Source organism: Macrotis lagotis, chromosome X (genome assembly GCF_037893015.1).
Source record: "Macrotis lagotis isolate mMagLag1 chromosome X, bilby.v1.9.chrom.fasta, whole genome shotgun sequence".
Classification (NCBI taxonomy): Eukaryota; Metazoa; Chordata; class Mammalia; order Peramelemorphia; family Peramelidae; genus Macrotis; species Macrotis lagotis.
The window spans coordinates 245,499,464-245,514,182 of record NC_133666.1 but is presented as its reverse complement, the minus strand read 5'-3'; the positions used below and the strand labels follow the sequence as shown (position 1 = coordinate 245,514,182).

At 33.3% G+C, this 14,719-nt stretch overlaps 2 protein-coding genes across 3 annotated transcripts in view; both read right to left on the bottom strand.

The window, feature by feature from the left end:
• ANKDD1B (ankyrin repeat and death domain containing 1B) overlaps nucleotides 1-5,321 on the bottom strand; it is an 83,693-nt gene extending 78,372 nt beyond the window's left edge. The window contains exon 1 of the mRNA XM_074208747.1: nucleotides 4,642-5,321. Within this exon, the coding sequence (XP_074064848.1) occupies nucleotides 4,642-4,756 (115 nt within the window). The 5' untranslated portion in view covers nucleotides 4,757-5,321. The remainder of the gene's footprint in view (nucleotides 1-4,641) is intronic.
• Nucleotides 5,322-7,884: 2,563 nt separating this feature from the next.
• The window catches only part of POLK (DNA polymerase kappa), a 107,537-nt gene continuing 100,702 nt past the window's right edge, over nucleotides 7,885-14,719 (bottom strand). For both annotated transcript variants that reach the window (XM_074206842.1, XM_074206843.1), the window contains one exon: nucleotides 7,885-14,676. In XM_074206842.1, the coding sequence (XP_074062943.1) occupies nucleotides 14,592-14,676 (85 nt within the window). In that variant the 3' untranslated portion in view covers nucleotides 7,885-14,591. The remainder of the gene's footprint in view (nucleotides 14,677-14,719) is intronic.

Below are 14,719 nucleotides of genomic sequence, written 5' to 3'. Positions count from 1 at the left end.
GCTATGGTGGATTCTCAGTGATTTCTAAATGGTTTCCAGTTCACAGATGGTAAGAGAGTTAGACAACTAATCAGAGACTATTATAGGAGTGCCTTTGCAGGCACTTGCCTATAGGCATTGCCTATATTTGGATCTGGCTTACAGTCCCATATCTCAATCTCAGGTTAAGGAGAAGCATTAGTACACGAGACCATCTCACAGTTTCAAGGTAAAAAAGAATTCTTAGTCACTCACAAACCAGAAAACAGACCAGAAGAGTAGTAAATGCACCTCTCTCTAGCTCATACTTCTTTAGAAGAATCAGAAACTTAGAGATGCCCAGAATTATCTCTGAAATAGCTGCACCAAAATCCTGAAGTTTGGTACAGTACCCCTTCCATTCCATAAGCAAAGCCTCACTTTATCATAGAGTTAAAAGTCAAGAAGTAGGCTGGAAAAATGAACCAACAGTAGAAAAAATATCAGACTATAGAAGTTACTATGGTGACAGGGAAGCTGAAAACACAAATATAGAAGAAGACAGAGAAGTCAAAACTGTTGAATCAAAAACCTCAAAGAAAAATGTGAATTGATTTTAGGTCATGAAAGAGATCAAGAGGGGATTTAAAAATCAAGCAACAGAAGTAGAGGAAAACTAGGGAAGAGAAATGAGAGTAATACAAGAAAAATCATAAAAAAAGTCAACAACTTGGAAAAAGAGGCACAAAAATACTGAAGAAAATAACACCTTAAAAACAGACTTGGTCAAATGGTAAAAAGAGGCATAAAAAATTCAACGAAGAGAAGAACTTCTTAAAAAGTAGAATTGGTCAAATGGGAAATGAGATCGAAAAATTCAATGAAGTAAAGAACTCCTTAAAATGTATGTGGTCAAATGGAAAAGGAGGCACAAATGCTCACTGAAGAAAATAATTTTTTAAAAATTAGAACTGGACAAAGGGAGGGAAGTGAATGATTTTATGAGAAATCAAGAAGCAATAAAATTCAAAAGAATTAAACAATAGGAAAAAATGTGAATTATCCCATTGGAAAAAACAGACCTGGAAAATTGATCCAGAAGAGATAATTTTAAAATTACTGGACTACCTGAAAGCCACAATTAAAAAAAAGATCCTAGATATCATCTTACAAGAAAATAGCAACGAAAACTGCCCCGATATTCCAGAAACAGAAGAAAAATAGAAATTGAAAGATTTCACCTATCATCTACTGAAAAAATCCCAAAATGAAAACTCTCAGAAATATTATAGCCAAATTCCTGAGCTTCCAAATCAAGAAGAAAATATTGCAAGCATCCAGAAAGAAATACTTCAAATACTGTGAAATCACAGTAACACAAGATTTATCTGTTTCTATAATAAAATATTGGAGCTTGGAATGTGATATTCCAGATGACACAGGAACTAGGAATACAACCAAGAATCTTACCTACCCAGCAAAGCTGTGTATAATCTTTTGGGGGGGGGGAGTGCATATTCAGTGAAATATAGGATTTTTAACATTTCTGATGAAAGGATAAGAACTGAACAAAAAAATCTGACTTTCAAATACAAGACTCAAGAGAAGCATAATAATATAAACAGAAAGAGAAATCATAAGGAATTCATTAAGATTAAACTGTTTACATTTGTACATGTGAAAATAATATTTGTAATTCTTAAAAACTCTCATTATTAGGGCAGTTAGGAGTTTTCATAGACAGAGGGGGCACAGGTGTGAGTTGAATAAATTGGGATGATTACCTAAAAAAATAAAGTTAAAGACTGAGGAAAAAGGATACACTAGAGGAAGGCAAAAAGAAGAAATGATATGAGAGAAATTTTCTGAAACAGAGGCATGAAAGAATTTTTACAGTAGAGGGGGGAAATGGGGGACATTGGGGACAGGGGGAACAAGTGAAACTTACTCTTATTGGAGTTGACTCAAATAGGCAATAACTTACCTACTCAATTGCATATAGACATCTATCTTACCATACAGGAATGTAAAAAGGAAAGGGATAAGAGAAGGGAAGGTGGCATATAGAAGGGAGGATGAATTAGGGAGGTAAGAATCAGAAGTAAAATACTTTTGAGAATGAACAAGTTTAAAGGAACAAGAGAGTACAATAAATGGGAAGAAATAAGGTGGAGGGAAATAATTAGAAATAATAGCTGAAAAAAATGGCAGCAATTTCTCTGATAAAGACCTCATTTCTCAAATTTATAGAGAACTGAGTCAAAATTTAGAGTCATGAGGGCCTTTCCTTAACTGATAAATGGTCAAAGATATGACAGTTCTCAGATGAAGAAAATCAAACTATCTATAGTCCTATGAAGAAAAGCTCTAAATCACTATTGTTTAGAGAAATACAAATTGAAACATATCTGAGCTACTAGGGCTAATTTGACAGAAAAAGAAAATGACAAATGCTAGAGATGTGGGGAAAATTGAGCACAAATATCACTGTTGGTTAAGTGGTATACTGATCCGATCATTCTGTAGAGCAATTTGGAACTATTCCTAAAGGGCTATAACATCAAGCATATATCTGACCTAGTAATACCATGATTAGATCTGTATCCAATAGAGATTTTAAAAAAAATAGCCAAAGGACTTATAATTTACATTTATAGCTGTTTTGTTGGTGGTAGTAAAGATTTGGAAGGATGTCCATTAATTGGAGAATGACTGAATAGGTTGTATATGATTATGATGAAATACTCTTGTGCTTTAAGAAATGATGAGCAAAAAAAACCTTAACAACAACAAAAAAGGGGTGCCTAGGTGGCACAGTGGATAGAGCACAGCCCTGGAGTCAGGAGTACCTGAGCTCAAATCCAGCCTCAGACCTTTAATCATTACCTAGCTGTGTGGCCTTGGGCAAGCCACTTAACCCTATTTGCCTTGCAAAATAAAAACAAAAACCCAACAAGAAATGATGAGCAGAATGTTCTCAGAAAAACCTGGAAAGACTTATATGAACTGATGCAAAGTGAAATGAGCATATCCAGGAGAACATTGTACTGTAACAACACTAATATATGATGATCAACTTGAATGACTTTGCTCTTCTCAGCAATACAATAATCCAACACAATTCTGAAGGATTGATGATAAAAAATATTATCCACCTCCAGAGAAAAAACTGATGACATCTGAATGTGAAACAAAGTGTACTTTTTCTTTATTTTTCTTGGGGATTTTTTGGTCGATTTTTCTTTCACAACATGGATATATGTTTTGTATGACTACACATATATAATCTATATCAAATTGCTTGCCTTCTCAATGGGGGGGGGCAGGAAAGGGAGGGAAAGAACTGGAACTCAAAAAAAATCTAAAATAAATGTTTAAAAATTCTTTTTAATTTAATTGGGGGAAAAAATCAAAATCTTAAAATAAAAAAAGCAGCCTGACATTTAAAGTTCTTCACTCTCTGGCATATAGCTTTCATTTCCAGACTTATCTAACAGTACTCCCTTCATCCAATCTATGTTCCAGTCAAACTAGATTACATGCTGACAATTCATACCCAGTCTTGGTGATTTTTCACTGGCTGTCCCCATCATTGCAACATGTCCCCTCCTCAGCCTCTTAGAATTATTAGCTTCCTTCCACACTCAACAAACCTCCAACAAGTCTTTTCGAAGTCCTCACTTATTAGAATTTTCTCCTTTCTCAAATTATTCTGCATTTACTTGTCTTTTAAGGCTGTTCCCATAGTCAGTAGAATATAAGTTTAAGAACTAGGACTGTTTGCTTTTTCTTTGTAACTCCATAAAATAGAACAATGCTTTGTACATCCTTGCCAATCCTTATTGAACTTTAATGTTGAAAAACAAACAGAAAAAGGTTTGTTTAAAGTCATGTAGTAAGTTAGCAGGAGAACTAGGAGCAGATGTTAAGATGCAGGTCATATTGAATTATTTTCTCCAAGAGCTCCAGATTTAGAAGTATAGAGTTGAAAGCCACCTAATCCAACCCCCTTCATTTAATAGATGAAGAAACTGATGTTGAGGAAGACTGTGATTTGCCCAATAAATAGTAAAGGAGGGATTTGAACTCATGCAGGTCTTCTGACTCCAGAGTCAGGACCTATTCCATTGCAACACACCTCCCTTTTTTCTCTTTTATTTGAAATTTAAAACATTTTATTGCTCCCACTTATAAGCATTCTCAATGCATTTCTAATAAAAAATGAAAAAAAAACCTTATTTTGACATGATTCCAAACTTAGCCTAAAGTATTAGGGGTGGAATGGGGTGGGGTAGGGAGTAGGGGAAGTAAAGGAGGGGGCATGCAGGAACCATCTGGTCAGTTCCAATAAACTTCTTCCTTCAGGCCCTAGTTTATTCTTGGTGTGACTTTTCAAGTGCATTTGTTTTCATATTTGAGAGCAAAGCACTGAAATGTGGAAGTGCTGGGTGGGGTGTTGGGGGAGGGAGCCTGAGTACTCTGCCCAGGGGAAGCTTGAGCTGTTATTTGCTCAAACAAGGTTAGTTGCCCTGCTTCAAGGTTCCAAAGTTTTTCCCAAATCCAGTTCCTCTTCCTCTAAGCTAGGTATTGCCCAGATTTTTGTGTAGTCTCCCCATGTCCTTCTCCTCCTGTATCATTCATTCCTCTTCCCCCCTCCCCCTCCCCCCCTCGCCAAATACTTACAGATGTCATGTCTATCCAATGCCTCCTCCCAATTCTCTTTCTCTTTTGTATTTTTGGAAAGACCCTTCCAGGACCAAGCCAGAGTGTTCCTCAGATTGTCACTCAGCCCCTTCATGGCTCCTCACAACCTCCTCTTCCCCTGGATTCCTTGTTCAGATATGACCTCTGCTGGTACCATGGCCTTTCTACTCCAATGCTCAGACCCCAGGACAGAATGACTGTGTCACAGGGAAGTTGCCAGACTTGGCTTGCAGATAGGTGTATGTATAATGGGTGGGTAGTCAGTCAAAGGAAATAGCTAAGATTAAACTCAGCCAAGGCTATGAGAATTCCCTTAGATTTGAATGTCAGGATGTCTTGGTATCCTGAATGATTAACACAGAGTTTAGAACACAGCAGGCATTTAATAAAGGCAGTTTTTTGGATTACCTGAGAACAAAAAATCTTTTAGGCCCATATTATGCACCAGTATTGCTTGGGCCCACAGCTGGGAAGGGTTCAAGAATCAGGGTGGGGTCCCACCATGAAGAGGAAGTAGCCCATAAAGCCAGAGGCATTTGATGCATATTTTTTAGTTCTCTGTTCTTCCTCTCAATATACCTTCTCTTTCCTAGAACTTGGACTAGTCTGCCTTAAGAGCTGTTATACAAACTATTGTTTGCCTGACCTTTAAAATTAAACGTAAAAATCCCAGACAATCAGCAAAGAGACACTGTATAGTTAATAGTTTCAGCAAAACTGTAGGCTATAAAATAATCTCAAAAATCAGTAACATTTCTATAGAATAAAAACAAAATTGCAGAAGCAATAATAGGGAAATCTCATTCATATTAGCAAAATTATAAAATATTTTTGTGTTAAAGTACATTCAGCACTTCTACAATTCAGTTAAGAATTCTTTTTTAAAATTGATTTTTTTCAATCAGCAAAGATTTGCTTTTTTCTCACTTCCCCCTCAACTTCACTGCCACTTAAAAAAACCTAATAAAAATCTGTTACAAGGGGTCAGCTAGGTGGTGTGGTAGATAGAAAACAAGCCCTGGAGTCAAGAAGATCTGAGTTCAAATGTGACCTCAGACACTTAATAATTACCTGTGTGACCTTGGGCAAATCACTTAATCCCATTGCCTTGTCAAAAAAAAACAAGCTACAAACATGTATAGACAAACACGTATAGACAAATTCTCCTATCGGTCATGTCAAAAAAAAGTCTCAATATGTACTTTTATTAGATGGATAACATGGTTTATCATGAGTCCTCTGAAATAGTTATTGGTCATTGAGCTGATCAGCATTTCTAATTCTTTCAAATTTTTTTTGTCTTTACAATATTTTGTTGCATTGCATAGATTATTCTCCTGGCTCTGTTCATGTTATTCTTCATTAGTTCATCCAAGTCTTCTCATGCTTCTCTGAAAACACCCCCTTCATTATTTCTTACAACACAATAGTATTCCATCACATTTACTTATCCTCACTTATTCAATCATTCCATAATTGATAATCACCACTTTTTGCTATAACAAAAAGAGCTGCTACAGACATATTTAGTAAATATTTAATAATGTGCGATTTAATAAAAAATAATTAACTTTGATTTGACAAACACTACAAAAATTGGCATGGATTAATCTTCCTTGAGTTTAAAGAAATATAAATATTTAATCATGAGAATTTAGATAACTTCTTTTGAGATTGTGTGGCATAGGTTATTAAAAACAACTTCTACAAAGGACTCATTTGATGGTAAAAGAACTTCAAAATGCTTTTTGTTTCCTTTTTTCTTAAGAATGATGTTGGGTTACAATGAATATTAGATTAAAGAGAATTCAAAAGTTGGATGTCATGAATAATCCATGAATCACCTGAATAATAATACTAATAATACTAATCATCTTGCTTTTGCTTTCATTTCTATGTTGGTTCTATTTGGAAATATTTCTTAGATCTTAGATTACCCCTTCATCTCATATCCATTGTTCCTAAGTCTACCCTCTTGGGGTAAGGACAAATTTGTTCTTTTACATGCATAGCCCTTCAGATACTATCAGACTTAACATACAACTATAGCATAATTGTTTATCTCTTCCCTAATTGATAGCAGCTACTTTATATTCAGTTCTTTACTACTACAGAAAGTGCTACTATAAATATTTCATGAGGCAGCTAGGTGATGCTGTGGATAGAGTGTCAGACCTGAAGTGAGGAAGACTTGGTTTCAAATTTGACCTCAGACACTGATTGTGTGACCTGCCTCAGTTTCCTCATCTGCAAAATGAACTAGAAAAGGAAATGGTAAACCACCCCAGTAATCTTTGCCAAGAAAATCCCAAATGGGGTCATGAAACAGACGACATGATCAAACATGAATATTTTTAAAGGAGCTAATGGGATCTTCCTTTCTGTCTTTAAGCTCCTTTCAATATATGTCCACCAATGGATCAAAGGGAATCAACAGTTTAGTCACATTTCTCACAAAATTTCAAATTATTTACTCATTCATAGCTTTCACTCACAATATCAGTGTACTTGTCTTTCACATAGTCCCTCCAACATTAAATGTTTATATATTTTTTTTGTCACATTTGCCTATTTGCTAAGTGTGAGAAAAAATCTGAACTGCTTTAGTTTTCATTTCTATTGTGATCTGGAGCAAATATTTTAATAATTGGAATTCTTTAAAGACCTTTATTCATTTCTTATTATTTCTTTATTGCAAAATGACTTCATTTCCATGTTCTATGTTTTCTTATATATTTTTGATCATACCTTTATTTGAGGAAATTATACAATGTGCTTAAAATCTGGAAATAAATATATATTTATCTGAAATGGATGTATCAGATTCCCATTGGTCAATAAGGCAATTATCTAGCTATAGGTATTCTCTGCCTCGGGAAGGCTTACCTCATATTTTTAGATCACCTTCATCTCCAAATACATCCTTTCCCTCTCTCTGACAAGTCATTCTTTGTGACACAAATTTTAAAAGGGGGACCATACTTCTATTTTCCTTATATCTCACGTTAAGGCCCATCTTCTACAAGTTTCCTGATTTCCTTTTACTTTAATGCCTGCCCTTTAATTTTATACACAATTATTCTGTATATATCTGGTTTGTAAGTAGTCATTTGCATGTTGTCTCCCATATATATATATATATATATATATATAATATATATATATATATATATATATATAATATATATATATATATATATATATATATATACAGATGGCAGTAGAAGTTCCAACAGAGTTCTAACAAATGACTCAAAATTAGAGAAAGCAGTTCAGCAGATGACCTCACAGTTTTGGGGAGAAAGTTGCCACTTCAAGAAAGCTAGAGACCAAAGCAAGAGATCTGTACCAGCTGGCATGTACTCCTAGAAACACAAGTTGTCCAGCTTACATACTCAATTTCTTATTGCTGATATAAGAATTAAGTGAAAAACTGTGTCCTTCTGTGAATGGGGAGATGTTACTTGTTACCTCACTTTTTGGAGTTAATATGTCCTCTGATAATTATAGGATATGTAGGAGTCCTATAACTAAGATTTTTAAGGATATTTCTGAATAGCATTCAGGAAGGCACATCAAGAGAGACTTGGAATCCAATTTGATAGAATTAATTTCCATCTTTTAGAAAAACTTCCCAAGGCATAGTGTATCACTTTTGACCAAACCCTCCCTTCTTCCCTTGCTAATTAATTGGTTGATAAGATATTCCAATTTCTGACTTTTTTTGACAATTTTTTTGCCTTTTTTATTAAAAAATTAATGACTTTTCCAATTGGACATTTATCTCTATTACCCCTTTCAATCTCCCATAATCAAAGCAAAAAGGGAATAAAAAAACCAATACAAAAAACAAGAACAAGAAACCCAAAATCTTTATTATAAATATGAAGTCAACAAAACTTAAGACTTTTCTGGCCATGACAATTGTGCAAAAGTTTTAGATTACCCCTTCATCTCATATCCATTGTTCCTAAGTCTACCCTCTTGGGGTAAGGACAAATTTGTTCTTTTACATGCATAGCCCTTCAGATACTATCAGACTTAACATACAACTATAGCATAATTGTTTATCTAGTTTATCTTGAACTAGATCTAGTTCAAGAATTTGCTTTTGATTATTGGAAGGAGTGAAATGGTTAAAAGAAAACTCAGAAAAAAATGTTGCATGATCACTAAGGCCCAGAAACTTAATACCTTAAAACAATAAAGGTGTTGAGCAAGGACAAAAAGGTTTAACTTGTCTTAGCTCATTCAAACTAAGTAAGTCAAAAAGGTCAGGGGCAGGAATAAGACTAGCAGGACACTGAAGTCACATAGATCTCTAAGAGAGGCAAAAAAACCCTCAAAACCCTCTAATAAGCTTTGATATTCAAGAATTCTTTGCAGGTATCATGATAAAGGGTTCATACTGGAAACATCCTGGAAAAGGATACTAGGGACCAGGATGGCTGAACAAGAAATAAAAGCCAAGTGTAACTCAGCAAAGGGAAACAGGATTCCATTTCTAGAGATTAACCTAGAAAACAAATATTTCCAGATTAAAAGTTTAAAGACTAGTTGAGGGTACTATTGCTTGCTATTGTCGGATATGAGGGGGAAAAAAGAGAGCCACTGTCCAAACATCTCTCATTAGCTTCATAAAACAAGTTGTATATCTAACCACTAATGATAAAGGATAAGTACAGGGTGTGGGGAAGGGGCAACATGCTGCACAACTCTGTTAACTTTATTGTATGGTACTGTGAATATTTTATCATGAACTTTACCTTTAATTTTATTTTATTGTTATCATGGTACAGTATTTAATAGTCTGTATTTTAGTGTATTTTATGACTTGTATAGAGATATTATTTTGTGTATACTTTTGTTATCTAGGCTAAGTGAAGTAAGTGGGGATAGATTCACATTATGTAAATATTTGTCAAAACTACTTTATTGGAGGTTTGCATAAGGGTTCACTTATGTAAAGCAAGAACTGTCTGTAATCCTAAAATGTTCCCTAACATGCACACACACACACACAAAACACACAAATAACTTTTTGACATGCTCCTTATATAATGTAAAAAGTAATCTCCTATCATAAAGGAGTCGTAAAGAGTCATAAAGGGTCATAAAGCCAGCATGTTCAGATGCGTGATGTGAATCCAGCCAGATTCTTGCTGTACATTTTTACTGTTAAGAACAATGCTCATAGGCTACTTAATAACTCTCCTATGTGCATATCATAAACAGAAAGCATTAAACATGTAATAACTTTGTGGTGTTCTTGTTTTAGTTTAAGAATTTTTCTATTTCATTCTAAATTATTAATCTATCATTAATAAAAATCTCATCTCAATTGATGTACTTGCTTTCTCTGCTAATTTTAAGAATATGTCATGTCATCTTAATTTTTAAAGACTGAAAGCAAAAAAAGACAAAAATATACTTTGCCTTCTATTTGGCCTCCTATAAAGGAAAAAACCTTGAACTCAAAATTTGAAAAAATGGTAAAATTGTTTTTATATTTAATTTTTTAAATTTTAAAGAAATTTAAGGAAAATTTTAAATTTTAAAGAAAAAACATTTAAAACACTTGGAAATCACATAATTTTGTAGGAATTTTTCAGTTTCATGTTAATTCTCATTTTTAAAACTCAATGACAGAAAAATAATGTATGTTTAAGCTTAATTTTGAAATGTTGGTTATAAATTTCACCAAGTTGACTTGCATCAGTGATCTGAATTCTAATTGATATTTTGGAATTCATATGTAGCTAAGAAATATTCTACCTTTCTGCATCTTTTAATTAACCCCAAGCACAATATATAATTAAAGCAAATCTCCCGTCAAGCTAGAAAAATACTTCTAATGCTATTAAGAACAGGAAACTACTGATACATGCCAACTTATTCTGGTGAAAACTGAGTAAATGAAGTTAGGTACATTTATCATAATTATTATCATCTATTATCTAAAGTTCATTTTAAGTTTCTTTTTTATTAATACTTTGTTTTCCAATTTATAAATAGTAGTTTCTACCTATCATTTTCTGTAAGGTTTTGAATTTTACAATTTTTCATCTGCTCTCCCTTCCTTCCTCCCGTCCCCCTAGAGGGCAGTCTGATAATCTTTACATTATTTCCATGCTATACACTGATTGAAATTGAATGTACTGGGAGAGAAATCATATCCTTGAGAAAATAAAATATTAGAAATAGCAAAATTATGTAGTACCTAAGACACACTTTTTTTTTTAAATTGAAGGCCAATAGACTTTTGGTCTTTGTTTAAACACAGTTCTTTCTCTGGGTACAGATGGTATTCTGTCACAGGTGCTCTAAAATTGTCCCAATTATTACACTGATGGAATGAGTAAGTCCATTAAGGTTGGTCATCATCGCCATGTTTCTTTTAGGGTATACAATGTTCTGGTTCTGCTCCATCTCGCTCAACATCAGTTCATGCAAGTCTTTCCAGGTTTCTCTGAATTCCCATCCCTCCTGGTTTCAAATAGAACAATAGTGTTCCATAATCTACATATACCTCAATTTGTTCAGCCATTTCCCAGCTTTCTATTTCTTTGCTACCACACAAAGCTGCTATGAATATTTTTGAACACGTGATGTATTTACCCTTTTGCAAGATCTCTTCAGGGTATAGACTCAGTAGTGGTATTGCTGGATTAAAGGGTATGCACATTTCTGTTGCCTTTTGGGCATAATTCCAGATTGCTCTCCAGAAAGGTTGGATGAGTTTGCAGCTCCACCAACAATGTATTAGTGTACCAGATTTCCCACATCTCTTCCAACATTGAACATTTTCTTTTCTGGTCACATTGGCCAATCTGATAGATGTGAGATAGTACCTCAGAGCTGCTTTAATTTGCATTTTCTCTAATCAGTAATGATTTAAAGCAATTTTTCATATGACTCTGGATAGTTTTGATTTCCTCATCTATAAATTATCTTTGCATATCCTTTGCCAATTGGGGAAATTGCTTGGTTTTTTTTTACAAATTTGACTTAGTTCTCTTTATTTTAGAAATGAGTCCTATGTTAGAAATACTTGTAAAAACTGTTTCCCAATTTACTACATTTCTTTTGATCTTGGTTACCATGGTTTTGTTTGTGCAAAAGTTTTTTAATGTAATCAGAATTGTCTAGTTTGTTTTTAATGATGCTCTCCATCTCTTCCTTGGTCATAAGCTGCTCCCCTTTCCATAGATCTGACAGGTTAAACTATTCCTTGATCTCCTAGTTTGCTTATAATACTGTGCCCATTTTGATCTTTTCTTGGTATAGGGTATGAGATGGTCTAATCCAAGTTTCTTCCAATTTTACCAACAGTATTTAATCAAAGAGACAGTTCTTATCCCAGGAGTTTGACTCTTTGGGTTTATCAAACAGCAGATTACTATGATCATTTCCTGCTGTCTTTTGCACCCATCCCACTGATCCAATCAACTTATTTCTTAGCCAGTACCAGAGACAGAGAGTTTTGATGGCTGATGCTTTATAGTAGAATTTTAGATCTGGTAAGGCTAAGCTACTTTCTAAAGTTCATTTTTTTTTTAAAGAAGGTGATTTTTAATAAAAATTTTCAATAATCACTATCATTAGAAATTTTATGTCATATTAAAAGCAAGGAGTGGGTTTGGCTGTATAATGATGTCAGATTATATAGTATATAAAATAAAGTGATTAAAATAAAAAAGTTCACTTACCCTGGAAGACCCTATTCATGCCTTTTAGTTTCTGGCTAAAACTAAGGATTATAGAAAACATTTCTCAACCAAAATAAGCTTTTTTTTTGTGAAGAACAGTTCATGTTCAGATAAATTTCAATAATCAACTAACATAAGGGTCAGGAATTTCAACTATAGAAAACAAATGATAAGATTTATATACTTTATTGTCAAAACAAGGGAAATAAGAAAAATATAAATTATATATCAAAGGTCATGCATCAAAACTATAACCCTACTGAAAAGCACTTAATTTTCCTGAGAGCACAGATAAAAGGGGACAAGGATCAATAATTGTACTTCACTTTCACCTTATTAAGACATCAACTCTATTTTTTTCCCCTTTAAATTGACATGTATTCCAGAAGTTACCTTGTTTCCTAAAATTTTTGTAAGAATAGCAGACATTCTGGTAATAATTTTGAGATAATAGGGTTTTTGTTGGCAATAAGATAGTGACTAGACCTAAGATTTCACTGATATGGGGGTTTTTCCTAGGTGAGGAAATTTTCTCTACTAATACAGGCTAGCACCTTCTCTGCAAGCTTAGAGAAGTACTAATAAAAGTCACTTAAGTGACTTTTTTTCAGGGTCATCAGGCCAGCATGTTCAGATGCATGATATAAATCCAGATCTGGCTGACTTTTTAATCATAACAACATGATGCTACTGATCTTGAGTTATATCAACACCACTCTGCATTCAATTGAAGGCTTCCTTGTCATCATTGGGAAAGAAATAATGAAACCTGATTGAATGTAATATGACAGTAGTGTAACATTGCATAGACTGTCTTGAGGCTGATATAATAATTGATATCCTAGAATATAATAATTGATAATAATTATTATGATCTATTATCTAAAGTTCATTTTTAAGTTTCCTTTGTTTTCCAATTCTATAAATAGTAGTTTCTACCTATCATTTTCTGTAAGGTTTTCATTGGCAATAAGATAGTGACTGGACCTATGATTTCACTGATACTGTGATACATTTTTAAAATTAAAAAAGTTAAGACAACTCAAATATTAATGTTTAGCCAAATAGTAGTAAATTTTAATTTATAATAAGGTCACATTTTACTGCTTTTGTTCAGAGGTTATTTTCAAGATTACAATATAAGTTAGCCCCCCATCTTGTCTTCCTACATATTTAATTAAAAATATCATATATATATATTATTTATATATATGTATATGTATATGTAGATAGATAGAGAGATGGGTAGATATGGGTAAAACATGGAAAAAACTTGGGAAAAAATTACCCAAAGCAGCAAAAATTAAGAACTATTTAGTTTAATAAATCCTAACAAAGACTGCATTGTTTTACTAGTTTAAAAAAAAGCAAAAATAAATTACTTTTTCCTTTAATTATTTATTAAGTACTATACTTAAATTAATTTCTCTATAAAATATTAATAATAAACTAAAGCCTTATATAAGCATAACCTTCATAATTATACATTTTATCTTAAGTATTTCTCAAAAAAATTAGCTAGGCATGCAGCTATTGGGGATGCTGATACTAGTTTAGCTCTGGAGTCTGAGGTGCAGTGGCTTTAGCCAGTCAAGTATTTAGACCAAGTCCAACATCAATATCATGAATTCCTGGGGGGGGATGGTCATGAGAAGAGGCCAGAAAAACCCAATATCAGATTGCTTAAGAAAGCTCAAGCTGGCCTGGGTCAGAAATATTGCAAATCAAAGCTCCTATGCTAATCAGAAGTGGAATCAAGTCTGCACTTGTAGCCAAAGCAAGAGAGGGAGACCTTAAATAACAAAGAGTCAGAGGTGATAAAATAAGATACAGCTTTTCTGAACTGCTAGATAATAGGGGAATACAACTACTTTCAATCTTAGGATTAAATATTTAAAAAGTGAACTATGTGCTTACAGGGAGCATCTGTCATTGTCAAATGTCCTTATTTGATAATGCAAATAAGCAAAATGAGTAAGAAGTTTATGGTACTTAATAGGTCCATAGGCATAATTAATGTGATTTTCTTATGTACTTTATACAAATAAACACATTCTATTGGTTCCTACCAACAAAAATTTATAACATTATTGATAGCAGTACCAAAGATTCCCAGCATCTAATCATTTGAATTCATTGAATCAATCTATTATTTTAAAATAAGAATTTAAAATATTCACAGGTAAAAAATGACCTCTCTTAATATAAAATTCTTATTGTTCATTTAAAAAAGCTATCGATTGTGTATTTGGAATTATTTGGTTTGGTTTTCTTTGATGTTGAATTCTGGGTCATCAATCCTGATCTGGAATTAAAACAAAACAAAACAAAAATTTAGTTGAAACATA